The 27,721-nt window shown below is 36.2% G+C and overlaps 1 protein-coding gene and 2 long non-coding RNA genes across 5 annotated transcripts in view; 1 reads left to right on the forward strand and 2 right to left on the reverse strand.

Annotated features, from left to right (window-relative positions):
• Nucleotides 1–40: 40 nt before the first annotated feature.
• On the forward strand, nt 41–27,352 carry CTXN2 (cortexin 2). Of its 3 annotated transcripts, none has more exons than XM_073012151.1 (2): nt 41–249; nt 24,843–27,352. In XM_073012151.1, exon 2 carries the CDS (start codon nt 24,900–24,902, stop codon nt 25,143–25,145), a length of 246 nt encoding a protein of 81 aa, XP_072868252.1. In that variant the 5' UTR covers nt 41–249; nt 24,843–24,899; the 3' UTR covers nt 25,146–27,352. The 3 variants fall into 3 exon arrangements, with proteins under 3 accessions (XP_072868252.1, XP_008014890.1, XP_008014893.1); XM_008016699.3 differs by lacking the exon at nt 41–249 and adding an exon at nt 15,255–15,452; XM_008016702.3 differs by lacking the exon at nt 41–249 and adding an exon at nt 15,637–16,043.
• Nucleotides 11,051–15,326, reverse strand: LOC119628032 (uncharacterized). Its single transcript, XR_005244315.2, has 3 exons — nt 15,242–15,326; nt 14,526–14,654; nt 11,051–13,113 (listed from the first exon to the last, which is right to left on the reverse strand). It is a non-coding gene; the product is annotated as an uncharacterized lncRNA (long non-coding RNA).
• Nucleotides 15,684–27,721, reverse strand: part of LOC140710461 (uncharacterized) — a 42,509-nt gene continuing 30,471 nt past the window's right edge. The window contains exons 4-5 of the long non-coding RNA XR_012091488.1: nt 24,915–25,087; nt 15,684–15,783 (exon numbers count right to left, since the gene is read on the reverse strand). This is a non-coding gene — a long non-coding RNA (uncharacterized lncRNA). The remainder of the gene's footprint in view (nt 15,784–24,914; nt 25,088–27,721) is intronic.

Raw genomic sequence — 27,721 nt, forward strand, 5'->3', positions numbered from 1 at the left:
TGGTGTGTGCCGGGTGCGGGGGGTGGGAGTGCGGGGGGGAGGGGAGCCAAGGGAGCGGGGGTCAGGGCCGCTGTTGCTGCAGTCGACCCTGCACCTGCCTGGGAGGGCTGCACCAGTGCTGAAAGCCCCCGGTGGTGGTGCCATGTCTGCCCACCAGCCCGCCTGTCGCTTGGCATCAGTGAAGTCTTCGCTTGCAAAGCGGGATTAGACACCAAAGCCCTAACACCCAGACTGTTCAATTCATTCCAGGTAGGGAGAGTTAAAGAAGAACACACTACTTTGCATCTTTAGAGACTTCTTGCAAGTCCTCAGACTCCCTTTAGAAATCCTTTGAATGAAGCAAATATAAGTCTCTTGCCATTTCAATGCATAGGCACCCTTCGGACATTCCATAAAGAGTTATTGATGACTGATTGCGATTCACCAAAATGAATGATTTTGAATTTCTTTGAGAAGTATTTGTTCTTAGGGGTGAGGATTTCCCAGGAACTCAGCTATCAGCTTAGTAAGAGAAGACTGCAGTTTTTCTCTGGACATCAATCAATGTGGGGAATCTATAATTATAAAATATCGTCTACTAGATGGACTAATAACGGATATTTGAGGTTTTGATTGTTTATTGTATACTGATAGAAATTCTATGTGAAATAGTTCTACACTCTCAAATTTAATTGCCAAATGGAGTTTTAAAATATAGTCGTAGATTTTTCCCCCTAAGCATGAAAAGGAAACCCGTTAAATTTAATCAATTCCTAACTCTTGAGTACTATAATATTTCACATTGACATAACATTTTTCAGCTGAAAAGTTTAAAAGCCTTCCCACATGTTTTTTTTTTTTTTTTTTCCCCATAAAGAAGCAAACATGTACAGTTTACTTACTTTGCAGAATATCATACACACATCGGTGGTAAAGTTATAGTTAGAAAGTAACACTCAAATAACAATTTCATCTTCGGCTTTTCAATGTGTAGTTTCCTACCCTCTACCGAAAAATACCAAGTTCAGCTACTTCATCACACACACACACACAATCAGAACATTTTAATGATGAGAATGCTATTGTAGTTGCTGTATAAATTGTCATTCAACTCTGAGACGTAAGATTTATAATCGCAGAAAGGGCATTCAATTGTGACAGACAAAATATGGGTTAAAACCCCAGCTCTGCCGCTTTTTGCCCATAACTCCCTGGGCAAGTCACCTCATTTCTCAGTCTCTCTATAATAAATAAGGATAGCAATACCGACCTTATAGGATTGAGGTGAGGATTAAGAGAAAGCACTTTATGTAGGAAAAAGTGCTATATGAACATAATGTAATATCACAATTCTCTATCTCCCTAAGGTGAGCAGAGTTTTAGTCAAAGACAAGCCAGGTGATTTTTCCCACAGCACTAAATTATAAGTACTTTCAAAATAGTCATCATTCTGTTATTCTTTTGCTATAGTTGAACTTAGTGACGAAAATTGAACCCCACCATCACTAGTACTATATATTCTTGCAAAAATCCTTCAATCAACTCAATGCAAGGTTTTTTTAAGAGGCCTTTATGCTTCAAACAGAGTAGTAGGTACATGAGGAATACAAAAATGAGTACAGCCCTGTTGGGAGAGGACTAATATAAAAAGTACTATTTGAGTGCTATAATACAAATAAAAGCAAAGTATCATTAAAACATTTACAAAAACAGAAGACTGGCTCACATGCCTTAGTTTGCCAATGAAAATATTCCATTAAAATATTTATCTTGATTACTGAGTTTTAAATTTTGTACCCGAGACAAACGCCTCTCCCGCTGTAGCTTAGCCCTAGTCCTGATAAAGAGCAGAGGTTAATTCCTACTGAGGGAATTGTAATTGGTGAGGGCCTTATAAAAGAGCTGGATCTTAAAAGACAAGGAATTAAGGCAACTTCTGAAGGGAGGAGAATGATTAATCTTTACCGTTCCATCTGACTGCTCGATAGATTGATCTTTCCTTCCTTTCTTGCTGTTAATTGCAAAAGATAAAGAAAAAAACTATTAATATTCTGTTGCTGAATCCCATTTCTGTATTTTCCTGTCTTCCTCTCTACTGTTTTGTTTTCTTTATTTGTTTTGTTTTGTTTTTTTGAGACGGAGTCTCGCTCTGTCGCCCAGGCTGGAGTGTAGTGGCGCTGTCTCGGCTCACTGCAAGCTCCGCCTCCCAAGTTCACGCCATTCTCCTGCCTCAGCCTCCCGAGTAGCTGGGACTACAGGCACCCGCCACCATGCCCGACTGATTTTTTGTATTTTTAGTAGAGACGAGGTTTCACCGTGTTAGCCAGGATGGTCTTGATATCCTGACCTTGTGATCTGCCTGCCTCGACCTCCCAAAGTGCTGGGATTACAGGCGTGAGCCACAGCACCTGGCCTTGGTTTTATTTTTTATTTATTTATTTATCTATTTTTTAGTGCATGTAGGTACCTTGAAAAATTCTTAAGTAATGCTCAAATTCTTATTTTCACATGATTCACATTGCAAAAGCATTATCCTGTGCAATTGCACAAAATATATTACTGGCACTTCAAATAATCACTTAGTTTTCTTTCTTACAAATTAGAATGCATGTTTATGTGTGTGTACGTGGTGGGGGTAGGGGAAAGCTATTACACATATCTAGACATTTAATCCTAGAAATCACAAAATATTTTCAATTAATGCCTTAATATATGTATCACTTAGGAATTGTGTTCATCTGCTAGTAACAATAACTAAAAATAATAGTGTCTTAAGCACGATATACATTTTTACTCTCTTAAGTAAAATAAATGCAGAAGGAGCATCCCAGAGGATACATAGTAGCTTCACAGTCATCATGGAGTCAGGTTCCTGCTACCTTAATCTTTCACCATCCTAGTGTAAGGCTTCCATTCTTAAGGTTGCCCTATGACCCAAGATGGCTGCTGGAGATCAAGGAAACTTGTCTGCACTGTAGGTCAGAAGGAGTCTGGAAAAGAAGGGCCTATCCAGAAGTCTCACACAACACTTCCACTTATAGGCCAGAACTTAGTCACATGACACACTCAGCTGTGGGGAAGGTTGGCAAGTAATTTGGGGGCTGGGCTTACTGCCCAGGGTTCTGTTACCAATGAAGAAGAGAATGGAGTGGCAACTAGGATGTCATCATTCTTCTTTTTTTAAAATTTATTTTGTCTTTAAGAATTAAAAGGCAAAGACCAACAATATGAAGTAAAACAAAAAGTATAGTATAATTTTTAAGTCAATTTGCTTCACTATATAAATTAAATTGCTGGATTTGAAGGCATGAAGTTTCAAAACTTTACAAAGTAAAAAGTTATTTCTTTAAAGCTTAAAAAGGAATTCATAACTTTTTAAAATACTATGGGTTATATCTGAAATCTACATATGTATTTCCCTTTTTATAAAAAGTTCATTCTGTGATGAAAATGTGGACATTGGTTACTATCGAATACAAAGTAAAGTTTAATCTTATTCTGACAATTAACTACTTACCATTCTCTTTCTCTTTTCCTCCTTTCTCTCTCTCTCCCTCCCTATCTCTGTCACCCCCCATACACCCTCATTACACCACAGCTCTGCTTACTTTAGAAGTCCATTTATTTTAGCATTTAACATTCCAAAAATACATCCTATAGAAAGGTCTCTACCAGCTAGCTAAGTGAAGTTTAGAATTAAGACAAATATCTGAATAATCCAGGCAGAAACTCCACTTTTACCTCAATTATTCAAATAATTCAGATAATATCAAGGGTTTTGGTAGACTTCCTTAGATGATTGTTTTATTTTTCAACTTGACAATCCTAGGGTAATTGTCTAATGACAGAATTACTTTTGATTTTTGTAAGCAATATTGGGGCATATTTTTTCTTTGAAGACTAAAGACCTATGTAATTCCCAGATCTTTGAGTCTCAATTTTTAACCATTTTCTAATTTCTTAACTTAAATCACCCTGAGTTTTCCTCAATCTCACTCCAGTAACTCTATCAAAAGATAGATCAGAAGAGCAAATTCTCAGGAGCTCTGCCCTACTTTCCTTCCTATAGGCATAGCCACTCCCTCCTGTTTAATGATTCCATGAATTGAGCTTACTCTATCCAAAGCCATGGATATTATATGGCAATGTTTTTAAATATCCTCAGTTTAGTATCTTAACTCAATCTTTTTTAAGATGGAGTCTCAGTCTGTTGCCCAGGTTGGAGTGCAGTGGCACGATCTCGGCTCACTGCAACCTCCGCCCCCCGGGTTCAAGTGATTCTCCTCCCTCAGCCTCCCGAGTAGCTGGGATGACAGGTGCACACTACAGCACCCGGCTAGTTTTTATATTTTTAGTAGAGACAGGGTTTCACCATGTTGGCCAGGCTGGTCTTGAACTCCTGACCTCAGGTGATCCACCCACCTCGGCCTCCCAAAGTTCCGGGATTACAGGCATAAGCCACCACACCCGGCCCTAACTCAGTATTAATGAAATGATTGTTTCATATCAGAAATTGTCTTCAATTTAAATAATTGCCCTTTTTAGGCACATCATTCTTAATTTTCAATTACAATATTTGGAAGAGAAAATCAAATTCTTAGAGTGATGAATTATAAGGTTCAGTTCACATGCTATCTTGCATATTTGAAGATAATCCTGTAAATGATGACAGAGATAACTGACATAATCCATCTTCCTCTTCTCATTTGGCGATAGAAAATTTTTATTTATTGTAGCTATGAATAGTACTGAAAGCCCACATTTCCTAGCCTCACTTGCAGCTACATGCACCCATGTGACTATGTTCTGGCCAATAAGATATAAACAGAAATGTTGTAAGGACCATATAGAAGTTTCCTTGGAAGAAACTGACTTAGCCGGAAGAATGGCCCTTTTGTCCTCTATTGCCTCTTCCTGCTGCTAACTTGAAATGGATCAATGATGTCTGTAAATAACAACAACCCTCTTAGACCATGAATTGGAAGCTAACTGCTAAGGATGGTGGAACAGATATGTGAAATTCAGATCTCTGATGACCATGAAGCCACAATAACAACCCTGACATTCCTACCCCTAGACTCATTTTCAAGAGGAAGAAATACATTTCTATCCTGATCAATTGCTGCTATTTCGTCTCTTTCTATTAAACACAGCTAAACACAATCCTGGTGACTGTTTTTAATTTAAATGACTTATTTCCTTCAATACTTTTTCTACATGTGGTTACAATGTAGAAGAATTACAGAATGTATTCTGTAGCGCCACTACACTCCAGCCTGGGCGACAGAGCGAGACTCCATCTCAAAAAAACAAAACAAAGCAAAAAAAGAAAACAAAACAATAGAGAAGAAGATAGGAAAATACAGAAATGGGATTCAGCAACAGAATATTAATAGTTCTACAATGTAGAAGAATTACAAGAAGAAGAATTTTTCTGAAGACATCATTTATATTGGCTTTTGTTTTCTCTTTTGCTTTATGCTGTAGAGCACTGAAAGGTATTTTTAATGTGATTTTCATTCTCTCATTTTAATTTTACTAGTAGAACCATGATTTTGTTTAGGGTAGCAGCATGCCCACCTGAAATACTGGGAGTGACGATAGGCACAGCTCTATCGAATTAGTTATAAGGAGTAGTGCACCAGGGATTTTCAGAGGGTTTTTACTTTCCTAATAAGCTCTTTGCCTACCTGCCTTCTTATGAGGTTAAAGGGTGAAGTATCCATCTTGAAACCAAGAGTCAACATGTGTGAATACAAATGCCACGAGCTAAGGAAGACAGGTGAGAAAGACAGGAAACTAAAACATTGACAGCCTCATAAAGTCACTGGACAAGCCCTGGACTACCCACATCCAAACTTCTTCGTGTTTAGGGTGAAAAATTACCTCCATTGCCTTTAGGCATTGCCATTGCTTTTCTGTCTGTGGTCCTCCATTTAATGAAACTAAACAGAATCCAAAAATTGTTTTTGGATTATAGCCCTTTTCCTCAAGGGTCACACCATTCCTGATGGCTGCTTAGGAGCCTAGTTTGTTGAAAGCTATGATTTTTCAGTAGTATACTAATGTGATATTTTTTCATGGTGTATTGCAGAATGGTAGATTGAAGTGATTTCATGTCATATTTCAATTCACAAACTGTTTAAACATGCAGAATATATATATGTGTGTATACGCAAAATGCAGTATGTATATAAACAAGATATATTTCCCTGATTTTCATTTCTAGCTATTTTTATCAGTCAGGAAAAGAAAGCTTTTCATCCAGTCAAACTCCATAGATGTTTCCTCTAGGAAAGGATTTAATGCACAAAGTCTTAGAGGCTTATACAGCAATTAGTAAGGCTGAGAGGGCAAAGGTCTAGGAGCTATTGCTGCAGTTTGAAATATTAGGAAGAGCATGAGTCACAAGGAACCATGGCCAATGATCCCTCTGACCTGTAACAACAAGACAAGTCTCAAGACTTCCTTGTGTCCAGAATCTGCTGACTTAACATCCCATCTGCCATTTGCTATACCCACAAAGTTACCTGCAGCCACTACTGAAATTGATGGCTTCTCTTTCCTTTCCTCCTTGCAAATTTTGTAACAGTGCCTCTCCTTGGTAGAATTTAGGTTGGAATACTATTAGCAACAGAATTTGAGAAATGTCTCATAGGAGAGAGAACTGAGAAGGGCGAAAACGATGCTGAGTGTCAATAGGTAATATTTGGCACAGTTTCTAAACCATTTGGCATGCTTTCTGAGGTACTCACGTACAAAGGAGGCAGTTATCCTATGTGTGCAGTCATACTGTAAAAAATAAAATCAGGTCAAATGTTTTAAAAATGTGTAAATTACACATAGGAAACAACAACTTACAAACGGAGAGATCTCAAACCGAAAATGGTAAGTGGAAGCTCAGAGGCATGGCATTATAGGCTGGCTTATAAAGCAAAAATGAAGCTTTAACTTTTACGGTGATTTGTCATTACCATGGAGATTTTCAGACAACAGATTGGTTTAAAAATCATCATCTTATACCATTTCTGGAAAACAACTTAAGTTTTACTTAGAATTGTCAGAGGTATTTACAAGAAATAACCTAAGTTACTCTTCCATGGCCTACCTGGTTTTGTCTGCTCAGAGGATTCTCAAACCTGGTCTCCATTTTGTTTTGTTTTAAGAATCCATTCATTCATTGTGTGTGTTAGATTTAAAAATGCCTGAACTTCTAAATAAGAAAAAGCATGTAAAAATACTTGTGACTTATCTTATTCTCTTGACTCCATTAACAAATCTCAATTGTGAGTTCCTTGCAGTATCATTCAGGCTACTAAAGAGACTGCATGGCAATACTGTCAGTCTAGATGCTCTGACAGTCCCAATGTCACACAGCAAATGTAGGCTTGCGTAAGTGTCCATGTGCATCAAACCAGATTTCTGCATCAGAACTCTGAATATTTCTGGAAACTAGTATCAACAGCATTTCTGAAAAATCAAACCTTATTCTTCCCAAGTGCCTTTGCTTTGAGCACTGTCTAAAGTCCTGGGGACAGTCACATAAGAACTACTGTAGAACTACTGTAGACTAAAACATTATTACAATTCATCAGTCCTCAGAACATTAGGCTTATATTTTCTCCTCAAAAATCTTCATATTTGTAAGTACTGTTTTAGATAATAGTCACTAACTTCAATTTATTTTATATTGACTTTTAGGTAGTATTGAAAAAGAAGGCCCCTCCTTAGTTCTTTCTGATTGTCTCCTATAGTTGCCTAAAGTGTCTTCGCATCTCACCAGATAAACATTCCTTCAGTTTAGCTTTGCTTAAAATGAGAGGTGTGGCTTTTATTTGGCTAGCCTAGTTTTAGAAATCTGATACCAAGTATGCAAGTGTTTATTCTTTAACAATACACAGAACCCTGAAAAAGGAAAATAACTCACATTCTACAAAATCATACATTAAAAATAACTGACAACTTAAGAAAATGGAAAGATAAGCCACAGACTGGAGCAAAATCTTTGCAAAACACATATTTAATAAAGAACTTATATCCAAAATATACAAAGAACTCTCAAAACTCAACAATAAGAGCACAAGCAACCCAATTAAAGAGTGGAAAAATCTGAACAGACACGTAACAAAGAAGATATGCAAGTGGAAAATAAGCATATGAAATTATCATTAACATCAGATGTCCTGGGAGTTCAAAATTGGGACAATAATGAGAAACCACTGTATATTATTGGAAGGGCTAAAATCCAAAACACTGACAACACTAGATGCTGAAGAGGATATGGAGCAACAGGAACTCTTATTCATTACTGGTGGAAATACAAAATAGTGCAGCCACTTTGGAAGACAGTATGGCAATTTCTTACACAGCTAAATATAGTCTTACCATAGAATCCAACAATCATGCTCTTAGTTATTTGCTGAAATGAATCGAAAACTTATGTACACACAAAAGCCTGCACACAAATGTTTATAGTATCTTTATTCATAATTGCCAAAAATTGGAAGTAACCAAGATATCTTTCAACAGGTGTATAGATAAACTGTGGTATATCCATACAATGAAATATTATTGAACAATAAAAAATAAATGAGCTATCAAGCCATGAAGGAAGCTTACATGCATGTTGTTAAATGAAAGAAGCCAGTTTGAAAGGGCAACAGAGTCTATAAGACTCTATACATACATTCTGGAAAAGAGAAAACTACAAGACAGTTTTCAGATCAATGGATTCCAGGGGTTTATGAGGGGAAGAGGAAGGGATAAATAGAGGATATTTAGAAATGTGAAACTATTCTGCTTGAAAATGTAATGGTGAATATATGACATTATAGACTCTTCAAAAATCATAGAACTGACCAACACAAAGAATGAACTCTAGTGTAAACTGTGTACTTAATTAATAATAATGTAATAAAATTGTTTTATCAATTGTTAACAAATGTATCACACTAATGTAAGATGTTAATAACAAATAAAACTGTGAGAAAAGGGGTGGGAGATATACAGGAACTTTCTGTACTTTCTGACTTTTCTGTAATCCTGAAACTGCTCTAAAAAAATTAAGTCTATTTAATAACAAAAGTAACTGGCAAGATTTAGGGAAAATTTTATGTTGGACAAAAAAGTGTAAAACTTACATAACATCACAACCATAGCACTGCAAAAACATTTACAAAGCTAAGAAAATGCTAGCACAATTAAAAATAAAAGTTACGATTTATATTTCAATATATTTAGAACTTCACAAATTTGTTTGAGTTAAGAAAGAATGATGGGATAAATAAAACAAAGGTTGAGTTACAAAAACAAGGACAAATGCACAATGATCAGGAAGAATTGTGCAATAAGCATTTTCAAGACAGAGCATGTGGTCAAATTAAGCCAAGAGGAAAAAGGAGGAGTGAATGGGTGTTGTATATAGGACTACTTTCCTCCACAGCTTACTACCTTCAGCTATGTTAGTGGACTTACAGTGCAACTGCTTTTACTTCGTAATCAAAACATTAATGTACTGGGGCAAATCATGTATAAAACAATTGATTTCCACATTCCATTGACATTCCTATTTGCCAATTATTTTTAACTGAGTCCTATTACAGAAGCATACATTATGATAGAGAAGAAAACTGCTCTTGTTTCTCTATCTTTAGCAGAACAAAATAACTTAAGCTAATCTCTATACATTATACCGTAGTTATGGCTCACACATTCGTGGAGATTGTACCCAAGGTACCCTCTCATACTCATTAGATTCAACAGTAAATATAGTAGAGGGCTTAAAGTACACTTTAAATGAAACAATTGAAGGCTTATGGGCAGTAAAACTAAAAGCAATTAAATGAAACTTCATTTAAATAGATCACTCTGAACTGAAACATTTAGTACATTTTTCTTTGCAGAAAAGTTTACCAGAAAACATAGCATCTCATTTTCAATGGGACTCATCAACCAGACCAGCATTAGATCATTAACTACATTAAAGTGTCATCATGCTCAATTCACTCAGGAGTCCACGTACTTAGATCATTTCTTCACTGTTGACAAAATCCCACACAGTCATTTTCTAATCAAATCTAATTATCCTATTACTGTACTCCCTAATCCTATTTTAGCACATTCAGCCTTGGCTTACTTTTGAGATATCAGATGGTAAAAATGACCTAAAGAAAGATCTCCAAGGGGGAAAAAATAGAAAGCTAATGGGGTGGCTTTAAAATATGTAGGAGTTGGCTGGGTGCAGTGGCTCACGCCTGTAATCCCAGCATTTTGGGTGGCCAAGGTGGGCAGATCACGAGGTCAGGAGTTCAAGACCAGCCTGACCAACATGCCGAAACCCTGTCTCTACTAAAAATACAAAAAAAAAAAAAAAAAAAATTAACTGGGAGCGGTGGCATGTGCTTGTAATCCCAGTTACTTAGGAGGCTGAGGCAAGAGAATCGCTTGAATCCGGGAGGCGGAGGTTGCAGTGAGCAGAGATCGAGTCACTGCACTCCAGCCTGGGTGACAGAGGGAAACTCCATCTCAAAAAAAAAATGTAGGAGTTTAAACCATTCAATACTTAGTTGTAAAACAGGGAATGAGATCATGTACCATTCATTTACAGCAGATTTTTCAATAGGCTCTTTGGATTACCTTGGGATTATAAAAATGAACTTCCAGAGATCCATGAATACCTGAGCTGTGAGCAAAACATCTGTATATATGTATTTTTAGGAAGAGGGCATATATTTCTTAGTGAAATTTCAAAATCATTCTTATTCCTCCCCTCAAAACAATGAGTAACACTGTGTATGTAGACAAAAAAGACATGGGTAGATAAAAAATAGCCTTCAAATACATACGAATTCATTTCTTGAAAAATAAAGAGTTGACTTTTGAATACAGCTAATTACCTAACATCATCTAAAGCCAAAAAAGCATTGGATTATCTTAAAAAATAGTTATACCAAAACTAATTTATATTTGTATTTAATACATGTTTTAAAATTTCACATTTGAAAGATATGCTATCCAATGTTTGAATCAATAGCAATATTCAAATTAAAAAGCACAGCCACATTAAAATATTTTGGTTAAGGAATAGTAATCAAACCTCAGCCAAACAAAAAGTAGATTTTCCTGAAAAGTTGAAAGTAACATGTTGGCCTAATAGGTTAAAGAGGGAAAGGTGATCTCACTTTGCAACAGTTGACAGCAAGAAGTCAACTAGAGCCAGGATGGCAAGAATTTATGCAAGCTAAATTTTCCTCTGAAAAGAATCCCGAGCTCAGTTATTAGAGGAAATTCTTGTTTTCAGTTTCTTTGTGACAATCTAATTCTAAAATATATTCATTAGAGTGGGGCTATCATGCTTTCTAAATTCCTATAGTTACCATGTCTTCTAACAAGGTGGACAATTAACACTTCCAATCTCTGAGATAACAGAAAGTCTTAGTCATATAAGGGACACTATTTAGAGTATAAAAATAGCAACAGCATAACAAAGTGGTTTGAAATTAAGCTGATCTATAATTATATAAACTGAAAAATTTCTTCTGTCATCTTGACATTTTAATATTTCCTCATTATAGTTTAGATTTTTATCTTCATAGCTAATTAGATGACACATTTTTCTGTATGTTAGTATCCTATTTAAAATAAATTTATAAAACAACCATATATACTCACCCAATAATCAAAAAGTAGAGAAATTTACTTTATTTATTTATTTGTTTACTCCACTTCTGATTTTATGAGGACATTTACTTGAGGTCACACATTAAAACAGATAACTAAAAGAAAATAATATTATCATTACCTGAGAAATCAAAATTGCAGTAGTTAAGGTGATAAAAAAAAAAAAGAAGAGATATAAAAGCCTTAAGGTCTTACATAGTTATTCATTTTCAGCGTTAATTTGACTCTGACATCCCTGGTAACTAAAATAAATGCTAACTTTAATTAGTTATGTGATTTTCATTCTATGTAAGAACAGAACATACCACTTTACCCTAGGTTGATTTAAGTGAGGAGGAGAGGTATGAAAGTTCAATTCATTAAACTGGTATTGAAAGAAATGCTTTTGGGGATATGTCTATGAAATCTAAATCCATTAGGCATCTTTATATAAGAAATAGTAAGTTATATGTTGACTAAGATTTTAATAACAACTCTGTAGTAGATATAGAGCAGATTGTGTAAGCTGGGAGCTGTTTCATATAGAATTACTGTATATAAGCTGAGAGCTATAATGTCAAAGCATAGTAAAGGCAATTCTGTTTGGGGAAGTTATAAACAATGCCACCCACATATTTACCTTTATAATAACTTGGATTGTTCTGAAAATAAATCACAGATGCTCCAGAAGTATAGGTTATCATGTGTTATACATGTGCTTTAGAAAGGCATTCATATATTTCATGTCTTTCAGCAAATTTTTGGAAAAGTTGGGCAGCAGATATTGGCAAGGACCTGAAGTACAATTATTCCATGTTTTACCTTTTTGCAATTCTTCATCCCTTCTTTGGCAATGGCTAATAAAATATGAATAGCATATTAATCTGTGTTTGTATAGAACTTTGTAGAACTTGCCGTATTATTTTGCCATATATCTCCTCAAGGGCAGAGACCAAATCTCATTTATCTTTGTATCTCAGCATCTAGCAAAGAAAGTGAAACCTAATGGATTTTTAATCCATTATGCTTTCCTGAATAAGCCATTTTGCAGACTTTTGAGAGCATCATTATCTTTCCTATAGCTTGAAAAGGGTCAGGGTCATGCACCAACTAATACCAAGGAACCTAATTTATAGTCAATGCCTTCCTTTGGCATCAATTCAGAAGCGTTAATGGGAAACACTAGCAACCTTCAAAATGTAAGCATGTGTGTATGATGTCAATGACATAACAAATCAACATTCATACAAATGATCTAAGAAACAAGAACCCTATTCTACCTTTTAAATTAGGTGAGAATTAGATCCGTAATATCCAGATTTTAAAAATCAGCTTCATGGGCATTCACTATGGAGCCATATTTCAAGTCATAAAATGATAAGTCACAGTCTCCAACCATGATAATAAATTATTGGAGTGGGGCTCATACATCCTCAGCAGAATCATGTAACTTAGTTATGCTCCCTTGAGCTGGGCCTACAAAGAGAATGAAGGATTGTAGATCATAGTATGGAAATACAGAGTCAACTGTACCAGTAGTCCAGACAATGTCCAAATCAAAATCAAAGGAATCAAATTCATAAAAAAATTGTTAATATTATACAGACAAAATGTTTACATGATTAGTCTCTGAGCTAATTTTGAATAAATTATTTTTGTAACACTTTGGAAGCATACATAGAATAATAGATGGAATAAAATGATCTCCTTTCCCACAATCTATGACTGACTGCATTGCCAGAATACAATATCTCTAGCATTGTGCTACTTTTATTTATTTATTTTGATACAATGTCTCACTCTGTCTCCCAGGCTGGAGTGCAGTGGCATGATCTCAGCTAGCTGCAACGTCCGCCTCCTGAGTTCAAGCGATTCTCCTGCCTCAGTCTCCTGAGTAGCTGGGATTACAGGCACCCACCACCACACCCAGCTAATTTTTGTATTTTCAGTAGAGACAGGGTTTCACCATGTTGGCCATGCTGGTCTCAAACTTCTGACCTCAGGTGATCCTCCCACCTCGGCCTCCCAAAGTGCTGGGATTACAGGCATGAGCCACCACTCCCAGCTGCATCTTGCTACTTTAATTGGTCTCAAAACTAGTAATCTCTGGCATCACCTAGGAAATTGTCAGAAAAGCGCAATCTGAGACCCAACCCCACACCTACTGAATCAGAGTCTGCATTTTAACAAGGTCGTTGGAGATTCATATGCATGTTATATTTCAAGAAGCACTGCTCTAGCCCAGAGTGCTAATAAAGAATGTGGCCCCTGGCAAGCTTAAAAAGAGTCAATAAAACCATGGCCATGGAAATGTCCCTAGAAGAAGATATGTCTTTCACTCTTTCATGGGGGCAGTTAGTTCACCTACATTTTAGGACGTCTTAATAGTTTCAAATCAAAAAACAGCTTTTAAAAATGTGGTCTTCTATGAACTTCCAGTTATACATTGCCCATTTTTTTGTAAGATCATTACGTTTCCTAAATCAGTAAACACTCTAAATAATCATAAAGTTTGTCTTCACTTTGTTATTGAATCTAGTTACACTTACATCATGTTTTCAACTTATTTTCTTTAGATGAAAGTCCCAATTCTGTATCTACATTTCCCCCAACCACTCACAGTCCAGTAGTTATAAGGTGAATAATTAAGGTTGTAGGGGATCTACGAGTGCTTGCAACTTGAAGGTTCTGGATAGAGTAGCAAAACATAAATAGAATTGGGAACCCTATAACTGAGTTTGTTGAAACGACCAGACCCCTAAAATAAGGATAAAGAGCAAGGTTTCTGTTGTTTTGTTTTGTTTTGTTTTGCGTTGCTTTGCTTTGCCTTGCTTTCAATGTCGGTTAGGTTTAGAATCTTCATATTCAACACTGTTTAGAAAACGTACCTGGCGGCTATCTAGGGCTTTATCAGAGCGTTTCCTGGCTGTTATTTTGTTGTCTTCTAGCTTGTGTTTGGGAGCCGGGTCGCAACACGCACCATTTCAGCACTACGGACAGCGCCTAGGCGCCTTCTCCTAGAAACGGAAGGGGATTCAATTGTGTTTGTGTGGAAGGGAGAAGGGAAAGAGTAGAGGAAACGAACTCCAAACGACACGTTCAGTCTCCGGTTAAACCAATACACCTTTCACTCCTGAATTTTCCTTACCGGATAAGAAGAAACATGTAAGAATTTAGTGCCTACTGTTCTACTGAAACGGCTGTCACCAAAGCACAGCAAAATGCCCGCGGCACAGCCAGGAATGCAGCAGAGAGAGCAAAACAAGGATTTCAGCAGTAAATCAATTAAACCCCCATTGCCTTACTAAACAAAGATAGTGATGAAATCTGATTGCTAACCTTCAGGGTGTGTTATGAGGGGAAAAAAGGAGCGCCTATTTTTTTTCTTCCTCTCTTTCTCTTTCTTTTAGCAGAACTGAGGAATAGATAGAGCCTGTTGCTGCTGGAGCCGATTCCCTTTCCCTCCTCATCTCCCACCTCCTTTCAGTCTCACATACACACACAGACGCTGTCACAGACACACGCGAGCGCAAATATTTACACACTGCCACACCGAAGAAATCCATGCACGTTTTCCTGCAAACACGCGCGCGCGCACACGTACTTCGGCGGGCGCCCACGTCCTCTGTCTCACCGACAGACACAGACGTTTACACTTCTAGGCCAGGAAAGCGCTAACCAGGGTCCTGTGACTCCACGCAGGTTCCAGAACACGCCTTCTACATTGTTACTGAACTGATCAGCGAACGCAGACAAACGTGCCAACACTTAAGTCTACTGGCTGGACTTCATCTCCATGGCAACAAGCATGGAAGGTGAGACATCGCTGTCTGCGAAGTAACTTTCTCCCCCTTCCCTCCGCATTAACTGACAGCGTTCCAAACGCAGGTCGATTTGAGAAGCATGTCCTCATTCTCTTGTATTTCTGAAGCAAAAGAGCGGAGGGTGGCGGGGTGGGGTGGGGAGCCAGCAGGTCTGATAAGTTCAAATTCTAAAGGGGAAACAGCACCCGTAATGCTAGCGCTACTGCTGATGCGGCTGCCAGGCGGGGGAAAAGTGTTGTGTACGTGCAGATTGCTGATGCTTCTCCCATAATGTTTTGCAGGAAGTTTCCATGCTTCTTCGCTTTAGTACGTAGAAAGAGACCTGGAAACAAACAACGCAGAATGATGATGATGCTCTAGGTTTCTTTAATGAGATATATGGAGAATTTTCAGACCAGGTTTCTCAGTGCGTTGGAAGGATTGAGTGTCAGAGTCCTTGAGCCATCCAAAGATTATCTTAAGAGATAAATTCTCTTAAGGTTGAAATCTGAGGGTTTGGGGGTGGATTCTGGCAGATCCTAAGGTTTGGGACCTCTGGAAAGCCCTGAAATTTATGCATTTCACCATGATGAAGACATCTAGGTTAGTAATTTAAGGTTTTCCTTTGATTCCAACACATTCGATTCTTAATGATTAACTACCTCTGTGCAGATGTGGTTTCAATAATGCTTCTTTTCTCTCTTTTACTGGGATATAATAACCTTTATATTTTGTGTGGAGTGTGTATATGTATGGAATGGTTCATTATTTTTTAACCTTGGGTTTTCTTATATGTCTTATTTCATGAAATTATGAATGTCATCATTAGCAGTAGAGATTATTATATCTAATGACCAGTGCTAAAATACTTTCTACATAGAACATCATATTCCACTCGAATAGTTACTATTTCAGGTTTATTGTTTGGAATACCATTACTAGAGAAATAAACAAGAGGAAAAACCTGTTGATTAAAATAAAGCACAGGAGGATCTTTCTTTAATGGGTACACACTTTTTAACATTGGTTTCTGTAATTGTGCATTGTTGCATAATTAAATGATTTTACCTGAAAGGTGTATTTTTATATCTCTAGTAAGGTTATTTCGCAGAAGAAATAAACATCACTAACAATATTCATGAATATGAAAGGCTGCATATCAGGTATAAAAATACTATCATCTTTGCTTAACTACTTACAGAGACATGGTTTGTAAGTACTGATCATAGTAAGACTTTGTTTTTTACTTACTAGTTGCTAATTACAAAGCAACTTCATGAGATTTGGGCTATTTGATATCTACAGGAACACCCTTGGCCCAATCTTATGACTCATCAGTACTTAGAAATCTTAGTGCCTGAGAATTGCTGTGAAGTAAATGTACTTTCAACCAAGTTACTCATTGCCAAAGTACCTAACCATTTATTCCAGTGAATATGGCTCAAGACAGTATTTTATCATTTGCAGCAGTAGTGTTAAAAGATACTTAAATATTTTAATCATTATATATATTGATCCTGATATTTAAACTGCATTGTTGATTTTACCCAGTTTTGTGGTGTAATATATTTCAAATAATTTTTACCACTACCCAATTTTACATTCTACTTATTTTTGAAAATTCATTTTTTAAGTATTTTTACATGGATTTTTAAAAATATATGGTTTGTAAATTAATCTAAATTTTCTCAGATTTCTTTCTTTTTCTATTCCCCAGTAAACAGGATATTAAGATGATGCTTCCCCAGGGCTAGGCATTACAGTGTCTGTTGTGAAGAGCTCTTCCAGCAATTAGAGAAAGTGAAAATGCATATTTTATCTATAACTGTTGAGCATTTTGAATACCTTAGTAATTGTGAATGAATCAGTTTTATAACTGGAGACTTTTGTTTTTAACAATATTTTGTTATTAACAATATTTTTATATCATATTACGCTCTATATCAATAGAAAAGCAGAAGACTTGGCACACTTAACAGTATATTCTCAAAAACTTTTGATTTGGTGTTGAAATGAGGCAAGTTGTTCATTTCACGGAGCAAGTAAAATGGAAAGTTTGGGCAATTGTTTGAAAAATTTAGGCCTGAAATACTGGTATTTCAACTGCTACATATACGGTTTAAATTACCAAAACCATCTATTTGCTGAACACATTGTAAGGCAATTGCTTAACTTTTTACTTCTATTTGCTTGTGTAGGCACAGCCTACAGCAATGGGCAGACTTTTTAATCAGCCTTTAAATATTACTTTTTCAGTTGCTCTCCTTGACCTGTATTTTGTTTTCATCTTTAGTATGAAGTATACTTTTATGATAAATATAAAAGCCCATTTTCCCTTTTAAGATATTAATAAAACATTTGTTCTTTCTCAACCCATTTTTTTTTGGTTAAAAATGGAAATTTTACACTTCTTTGAACCCAGGTAAATTTACGTAGCTCTTCCTTTAAAAACTGAATATGCAGTCATGTCTTCGTTATTGAAAGTGATTCATCTTATGATTTAACCTTCTGTACCGACTAAAACTTACTTTCTGTCAAGTTTATTTACCACTTGACTCCATTTTCTCATTACCCCTCACTTCTAAATCCAATTCAATTTAGTGTCCCTCCTAGACTCTCAACCAAATTTTTATAATGATGCAATAATTCTGAATGCCAACCATAAGACCCTGTTTTTCAGCGCTTAGTTTCCATCACCACTGCAGAATTTGACACTGTTTGCTAATTCCTCCTTCTAGAAACCGTAGCCTCCTTTATTATAGGTGAATTTTCTGCTACAGATTTACTCATGATTCATCTTATATAACTCCAGTAGGAGATCCTCCTTGTAGGAGAGGCATTCCTTGAAGCTCCTTGCTAGGCTTCTTCCATCTTTAATCCTTTGTGGTAACAGAAAATAGACTTTAATGGAATTACAGTAAAATTGCTCTCTGGATCAATCTAGAACAAGTCCTTCTGGCTTTCTACAAGATAATATTTCAAATATTTGAGTCTACCTATTGTCCTCCTTGGTCTTCCCCTTCCTAGACAAAGCTCAACAATTCTATTCTCTTTAAGTTTTGATCTGCAAATATTTCTATATACTGGGCTCTCGCCATCCTGGATAGAGTCTTCTACACAAACCTTATTCAACAACCATACCTTAAAATATTCTCCCCATCAAAAACTTTATGCTAGACAAAATGATCTGGATTAATTTATTGAAAGCTGACAATTGAGTGCCTACTATGCATCACACATGAGTACCACAAATTCACCAAGTCCAGAAATAAACTCGTCATTTATTTTCTAAGTCTATACTTTGCTCTTATTTTCTTTGTTTTGATTAATAAAAACACTATATTTACACTTGTCAGAGCTTAATAGTGTAGAGTCCTCTTTGATGCCTCTCTCTCCATGGGCCCACTACTTTCCAAATCCTATCCCTCATATTTTTCTAAATATTTTCCAACCTCTACCCTCTTTCACACATCTACTCCCTAGTGTAGACCCTCATTGCTTCTCACCTGAACTATTTCTTTCCCATGATGCTCTCTCTCCCTCAAAATTATGTCTATTTCAGTCTCATCATCAAGCCACTCAGCCTTTAAGCAAATACATTTCAAACTCTTAGCCTGACAGTCAAAATATTTCACAATTTGGCTCCAATCTACTTTTCCAAATCTTTGTTTCCCATACTCCCCCTTGCCTGTACCAAATTGCTCACTGTGCTGCGAATAAATCCAGTACTTTTCGCCTTCATATTTATTGTCATGCTCTTTTCTTCTTCACAGATCTGAATCATTGTCTCTCAAGATTCAGTTCAAATACAATCTCTTGCAAGAAAAACTTTCCTGATCCCTCAATGGGTGAAATCTTGATTTCATCTAAACTTGTTTATCCTTTTTGGATCTTCTTTTTTTTTTCACCAAGATGTTGAAGATAATAATATCAACAATATGTGGGTGTTGTGGGAATTAAATAAAATAATATATGTAAAGCAGTATTTGATACACAGTAGATTTTAAATACAAGTTTGTTTCCTCTTCCTTTTTTATTGCTTTTGTAGAAGCCTACATTGTTTTTTTTTTCCTTGTGTGTACATGGCTCTTCTCCCTTACTAGCTGGAATCTTTTTGAGTAGAGGAGTCCATGTCTACTAGAGCATACTAGCAACCCAATGAACATTTTTCAGTGAAAGTATAGTGAATATATGCGGTGTTACTTTATATGTGGCCTCACACATTATAATAATGTTATTACTTTCTATCATTTGCACCCCCATTCAATTTAAGACATTTGCTTTTATAAGCCATCACCTCATATCTTTGGCTCAGGCTAACTTGATTAATTGCAGCTTACAGATTTATTTTACATGAACTGCCAAGTCATTATCTCCCCTGTTTGGAATTGGTGCATCTCCTTCCCTCCCACTTAAACAAAGGGCTTTAGAAGTGTTTCTATTAAATTTTATGTTCTAGCTTCAACCCAGAATTCTAGGCATCAGAATTGTTTTGAGTCTTTATTCCATGTGCTGTCATATTTCAGCCAAGCCTTGTCAAATGTAATAAGCTTCACTTCAATATCTTCAACTTAGTCACTGTTCAAAAACACTGAAAAGTATGTGTAGATAAAGTGAAACCTTTGTAATATCACACTGGAGACCCATGTCCATGATTACAGAACCTGATATTTATTAGGGTAGTTCAGATCTATGAATCTGCATAAAAACACTATTATCCAGGCATATCTCATGTCTTCCCCACAAAGATATCATGGGAGACTGTTAAATGCATTGCCAAAATAACTAAACCATGTCCATGCTATTTCCCTGATTCATCATATTAGTAGTAAACTTTTGAAAAGGAAGTGCATTGGCATTACCTATTAAACTCATGTTAACTTTTAATGACTTATTAAATGTTGACTAATTGCTTGTTAAATAATTAATTATGGATTTGCAATAAAGACCTATTCCAAGGTGCCAATATATAATTTTTACAATTTCCCCTTACTCCTACTGAAAATTGAGACATTTGTCCACATCCTTACCTCTGGCAGCTCTTTCATGGTCTGTAATTTCTCAAAAGTCTTGAAAGTATAGCTCCAAGTTATAAATTATCTGATCATGAGATTAACTCATTTAGTGTGACTAAACATTATTCTACTAAAGTATTGTCTGCTTACATTGTTTGATTGTTTTTGTGTGTGTGTCATTTCTAAAACCCATTCTATATTGGTTAAAAAGACAGAAGTAGATTAAGTAGTTCGGCCTTTTTTTGTTATTTGATAACATTAAACCATCTTGTGCAAATAAAGGGCTTAATCTTTTACTGGTCTATCTCTTGATCTGAGCATATTGTATGTGGAACCCTTCCACCTCAAAGCCTTTGTAAAGGCTGTTTCCACAAATTTCAAATCTATTCCTCCAAATATTTCCATGGTTCCCTTCTAGACATCATTCAGGGCAAATATTGTCTTCTTAGGGAAGCCTTTGCTGACCTCTTTAACTAAAGAAGTGCCGCTTATCCACCATCATTCTCTTTCCACTTAATGTGCTTTGCTTTCTTTCATAGCCTTTATGACTATAACTACCTGGTCTAATATATAGATGTGGATATATAGAGAGAGATATTTTTAAATAATTGTGTCCGACTTCACCACTGGATGTAACCCTCAGTTTGGCAGGTGCACATTGTTATCTAGTTCACCACTGTACTCTAGTACCAAGAAAAGTACTGGCATCTAACAGATACTCAATATACATTTGGTTAATGAATAAATTAAAATAGTATTATATATCACCTTAAGTTCACTTAGCTCTTTAGATTTCTTAACAGCATTCTGAAAGTTTTTGGTCACTTCTCAGCATTTTCCCTAGTTATACTGCATTGCTCCTATATTTGTACCAATAATAGAGACACAGAGTGCTTATAAATTATGTTCAAAGCCGTGAAACAGCCATCCATCTATTCTTCCAAGGTAGTATAAAAACGGTGACTTTGTTTATTCATTAACAGTGACTCTGCATATCTATTCATTCTTTATGCCTTTACCTGATTCCAAAAGCCTTTGAAGTATCTTACAATACCTTCTTAGCTAAGGGTAACAGTCAAGTAATGTAGAAGGCAGGAACAGACGAAGAAGGAGTAATTATACCAGAAATCTTAAGCTAACCAATGTCACTATAGTGGAATGCAAAATTTAACCCTGTACTTCCTGGCACAAACTAATGCCAGAATATATGATGGCCATATATCTTTCCTTAGAAAACAAAAGGAAACTCCCAAGGTTGTTAGGAAAGATCTGTTTTCTCCACCTTTAAATTCTAAACATGATGTGAGTCTAAGAATGCTAAGGAAATTTGATAGAAAAGAACAAAAACACTGAATTCTGAAAGAGCTACTGAGTTTTTATACATACTTTCAAATCCAATTTTTGAAATCAAATAAAAATTTTCTTTTTCATTTTAACTAAATGTATTTTCATGTTTTTTGGATATCTAAAAACTAGAGTATTGTACAAAACTTTATTTGAAGGACTTTATTCCTCAAAAAATATATTCTTCAGTATATTTAGTTTAATTCAATTGAAATATTTATTGAATACCTATAGTGTGCTGGGAACTGTGATCATTATGTGAGAAGTAATTATTTTCCCTTTAAAAACAATAAATAACTCATTAATTTACATATCATCTAAAGCTCTAGGAACAAAGTATTATTTGGTGTATGATAGACATATTATATTCTAAAGTATATAAAGATTTTGTTCTAACTAGGAAGATGCCTTGTTTTAAACTAATAGTAACAAATGACAAGAATGTTTTATTGCTGCCTCTAAAACAATGCCTCTTTTTGTTGGTTTGTTTGGTTGGTTAGTAGGTTTTAAGAAAAATAAGAGTGTAGTGGATTAATCACTGGTTAAGAGCCAACAGACTTAACTCCTTCAACGATCACCTATGATACTGTGTCTGTGTCTACATTATGCATTTTCAAAACACCTAAATAAATTTAGCTAACATCATAACTATAATCAGTTTAGGCTGCTGCTAGACGATAACAAAAAGAACTAACTGAAAAATGAACAGATCATTAAAACTGCCCAGGTGCTTTAACTTTTGTGATGTCAATTGTTAAAGGTGGGGTTTTCCAGAAGCCAGACTCTGAGACAGAGGTTAGTTTGCTGAATTTTTATTGAGGACTGTCCTTGGGCTCCACAGCCATGGAAAAGTGGGGACTTAAACAGGAGTGGCCAGAAGTTGAACTGTGCTATGGACCCAATGACAGTCTCCGCTGACCCCATATAGAACTCTGAAGCTAAAATAGATTTTAGAGTTGTCTCCCTTTGATACAAGATGGCCACGCCTTTATACTATTATATAATCAATTATTGAGTATGGCCTCCCCTGGGAAGGGCCATGACTTTGGGTGAAGCAGCTCTCTGCAACCAAGGCAAATGGCGAAAGGGACTGACGGCTGAAGACTGTTCGCTGGCAACATTCCTTGCTGCCGGGCAACAAGTCCTTCGTTGAAGGGAATCTATTGGGAAACCATTGTCCATCAATAAACCACTTTTATTGCCTCATCTTACGCACATATCCCCTGAAATATCCACATGTTATAGCCCAGCAAGGTTATGCTCTAGTAAAAAAAATAAATGGACAAGTTAGTTGGCTGAATCATCTCCTTGGTCCAGCATCTCCATATAGAAACATCCTGCTATTCAGTTTCTCCATCCATTAAATAAATGATCCAGTGAGTGTATGGATCTTAACAAATGACTTTTAATTGACAAAAGCAAGAAAATTAGACATTTAGTCAGCAAAAGAAGTTCCAGTTAAGTCTCAGAGTCATTAGAGATTCAATTCAGTCTTCTGTGCCTTTTACAGGATAAATACCACAACAAGAACTCAATCTTCCAGAAGATCATTCTCAGCCAATAAGTGTCCCTATATTTAAAAAACTAAAGTCTTTTCACTATACTATATTGATTAGGACAAAAAATGGCTTAGTGGAAAGAAACTCAACAGGGGTTTGAACAATATTTTTCCCTTTACTAAACAAAAAATCAAACAATGAACATAAGCCATAACTATTGAATATTTCTGCCACTTAAGGTTTGAGGATAGAGCTTTTTGTAATCTAAATCATTATAAAATAAAATATTGATTGATATTAGTTGGTGTATTATTTGCAGAATAACTTTGAAAGCTGCAACGCCTGCTTTTATTTCTCTCTTTTTTCATTCCTTACCTTCCATCCTTCATTCTGTCTCAGTTGTTTCCTGAAAATTAGGAGCAAACAAATCTCAAGGGTCAGTAATTTTAATAAATATAATTCTCAAAAATTATCAGAAAAAAACAACAATAAAAAAGAAAATACCAACTGTCTATTATTTGCAGTTATTGGATAAAAAGCTATTTGGTGACAGTCCTCAAAAAAGGGGGCTGCACATTAGTAATTATTTGATTAATTAAATTTATCTTTATTTGTAATTAATTCACTTAACTACCTTAAGACATCAAATGGGAAAAAAATCTATTTTGTTTCAGTTCAACATATACTTTCTGAATGCGTTAGTGTTAGTTTTAGAATCTCAGCACAACAGGGACTTAGGAGTGGAAATCTCGTTGGGAGGGCGACTGGGGAGCTTGTCTTGAAGTTGAATTTGCAGAGAAAGCATGCTGTTTAACTTGGATTTTATGTTTACTTAGGGTGTTCTGAAAGCTAATGGAGATGGTGGGGAGGTGGCTAATGGCTATAGCCACTGCTGCTTATTACTTGCAAGCTGCTCTGTTGGGCACTGCCTGCATTCATGTAATTTTAAAAACATAATTCCTCTCTTTAAGAAATTGACACTTAGTGTATCCAGTGGTAGTGAAGAAAAAAATGTAAATACATACATATGAAACCTAAGGGGGTGAAAAAGAAAGAAGTCATTATATCTGTTTAAAAGGATCAGAATCTATACCAGTCAAAATGGCACTGGAAATAGGCCTTGAAATATGGACTTTAAACAGCTTGAGCAACTTACATGCTATGATTATTTATATTATCTACCTACGCGTGCAAATATGAGGTGAAAATTAGATGACAATTCAGATCAAAGAAGCAGCTATCCAACTGTCTAGCAATGAATCAAAAGATTTTAGGGCTGATAATTTGAATACTCACCTTCATACTTGATTTATTTAGAGTATGTAGGCACAGTCTTATGTGTCCACAAAGGTAATTCTTCAATGACAACAGTTAGAAATAGCACCTTCAATGCTAATTTGATTCTGATCTGTATCTGATGATGTTTTCAAACATCTTTTGTGAGTTAAGTCAAGAAGGTTTGAAAAATGTCAGATTTTAATAAGCAACAACCTACCCAATACCATACAAGGGTAAAACTAAACTGAGTCCAATTTTGCACCTAGGCGAAGAGTTGATTCCAGAAGGAATTGTGAAGAGCCACAACAATGTGCCAGTGAATAATGAGTAGTACCTACTGTGGCAACTCTTCAGCTAAGATGAGTGTCAACGAAGTATCAGCTTTCTCATTGACTCTGGAGCAAAAAACTGGCTTCGCTTTTGTTGGGATTTTGTGTATCTTCTTGGGACTTCTTATTATCAGATGCTTCAAAATCCTTCTAGACCCATATAGTAGCATGCCTTCCTCTACCTGGGAAGATGAAGTTGAAGAGTTTGATAAAGGGACATTTGAATATGCGCTCGCGTGAGAGTTCCAGCTACATGGTTTTTACGGTTGCGCCATTGGGACACATTCTGGATACAATTGTAATTACCTTGAGTGTGTGGGAGAGAGGCTCATTTTGTTCAGTGAATTCAATAAACATCTGTGACTAATTTCCTCACCATGCTGTGTAAATGATAAACTATCGTTGGGATTCGTCACTTTCCTCTGTTCCCACTTAGAGGTTTCCAATGAATAGAGCATAAGGATTGCTGCAGCAATGTTTACCATCTTTATTCTTATTGTGAACAACTGCCTTGAATTTCTGCTTCCTTTCTTGTGCTAATAAACTGTGCTAAAGACATCTTGCTCTCTCCCTTCTGCAAAGCCCAGGCACCCCCTCCACATTGCAGACTCAGACCCGTTTAGCTTTAGTAAGTCAGGTCTGAAACAGAGAACTTAGTCCAAAGAATAATCAAAATATTACTTGTCTAATGATAGCCATAGGTCAAAAACATTCACAGGTGAAAAAATATCTCAAAAATCTAACACCCAAAGCCCACAAGTAGTCACAGGCCCTAAAGGTCCCCAAATTTCACAGAGCCCTGACCCTCCTATCTGTCCTCTTTGTCGAATCTCTTGCAGTAAAATCCCATAGCTTGCAATCCAAACCAGACCTGACTCATACTGACGCTCCCTCCCCTACCCCTTGCATAAATAGAATTTAAAAGGGAGTTTCCAGCATGACCTAGTGGATAGAGTACTCTAAGCAGAAACAAAGACAGTCTCAGCTGTGCTCTAATGGGTAAGTAGAGCTATGCTCTAATGGGTAAGTCATCTAATCTCTGTGAGCTTCAGTGAAGAGGAGTGCTAACATCCTTTTCAATTCTAGTGCCCTATGAATGCTACAAATGTACCTGAAAATCCAGAGATCTGAAACGAATGAGGATTTAAGATATCATGAAAAGTTTTTCAGATTAGGAGCCTAAACTCGGAGATTTGAATTCTAATGTTACCTTAGCCAAGAACTAGCTTTATGACCCAGAAAGTTACCTAAGGGGAACCTATCTTCCACAACAAGAATTAAGAAACCCATCCTGCATATCTTCAGAAATACCGAGAGGGCCAATTAGACATAATGAATGTGAAAGCATTTTGTAAACCATAAAACAGTATCTAAACATACCTTGCTATCATTATTTATTGTCCTCATCAGTAGCAGTAATATTCTCAAACCCTAAGAAGCAATGGCTTAGTGTAAATTATTCAATCTCTCTAGTATTTCATTCTCTTCAACTGAGAAATAAAAAGATAGAATTATATAGTTCTAAATTCTTTCCAACTACAAACTTCTGACTATGAGTCAGAATGGAGGAACATGGCAGGAGATAAATACAAAAATATTCATGTCCTTTGAAAACACAGAACTGCAAAACATACCACAAAGGAACAAGACTAATATTGCCAAGGGGTAGCACTAAATTAGTTACTTTCAATTTATTTGATACTCTTATCAATTATTTGAGTTGAAGACTACTATTTCCATTTTATTTTTAATCTTAATTTTGCAGAAGAGAAACTGAAAGAAATTAACTAGCTTCCCAAGGTCACCATAGCTATGGAATGGTTATGTTAGGGATTGAACTTGGGCAGTTTAATTTCTGCTGTATCCCTAGACACTGTCCTCAACACTTCTAGATAGCTTATAGACATGGTTAGTGCTCAGGTCTACGGAATTCCAAAACCACCTGTCTCTGTGAGATTCCTTGATGCTTTCCATCTCATAATAGATTTAGAACATATCTGTTATTAGCTGTGGATCTTCTGGATAAGATCCTCATTTCAAGGAGGCTCTCTGTACCCCAGTTGGTTCAAGAGTGTAGGCCTGGTACACATCTCATAGCCAGTTAGTAACTTGGCCCAAGAACAGGTCATTGGGCCAAGTTCAGCTGAACGTACTGAAAATTGTGTGTGCCAGGAAACTAGGTCTCTTTATTGACCAAGTCTTTTAAAGTACCAGATGTTTCACTTGTCTCCCAGAGAAGACACCTACCAAGACCCTCCATTTTGATGACTAGAACAAACCAAGGCCAGATGTTTATTTCAAAAGAAGAAAGACCTCTACAACCAAGAAAACTTTATGAAATATGAGCATTGTTTCTGGAAGTTCAAATCCCATAAGCTTTTCAAGTATATCAACTCTACCATAATATTATTTCCAAATCCACTAAAGAAAAATTCTATTAACCAAAAGTATCATCTGTAGTTTTTATTCGTAGTCTATTGGGTGCCTTAGATTTTGGGTTTTTTTTTTTCTTTTTTTGGTGGTGGGGGGGTGTTGGGGGGATAGAAAAGTCAGCATCTGTATTTTCAGAAACAGAAAGAATATAAAACATATAAAAGGCTGGTTACAATATGAAAACAACATGGAAATTTCATGAAATGTTAATTCTTCTAGGACCAGATGTTCAGTGTCACAGCTGGATCAGCCTCTAGTTTCCCCTTCCCAAAAGCCTTGTCAGAGAGGACAGAAGAAAGATAGAGGAGCATACCTCAAGATAGCTTGCTCCTGTTACCTTTCCCGCCTCTCTGAAAGGCCTAAATCGGATTCACCTTTCAAGG

The sequence above is a fragment of the Chlorocebus sabaeus genome, chromosome 26, assembly GCF_047675955.1.
Source record: "Chlorocebus sabaeus isolate Y175 chromosome 26, mChlSab1.0.hap1, whole genome shotgun sequence".
NCBI lineage: Eukaryota > Metazoa > Chordata > Mammalia > Primates > Cercopithecidae > Chlorocebus > Chlorocebus sabaeus.

What these genes read in the sequence shown, in the direction of transcription:
- CTXN2 (XM_073012151.1), top strand. Translation starts at nt 24,900, where the DNA reads ATGAGTAGTACCTACTGTGGCAACTCTTCAGCTAAGATGAGTGTCAAC.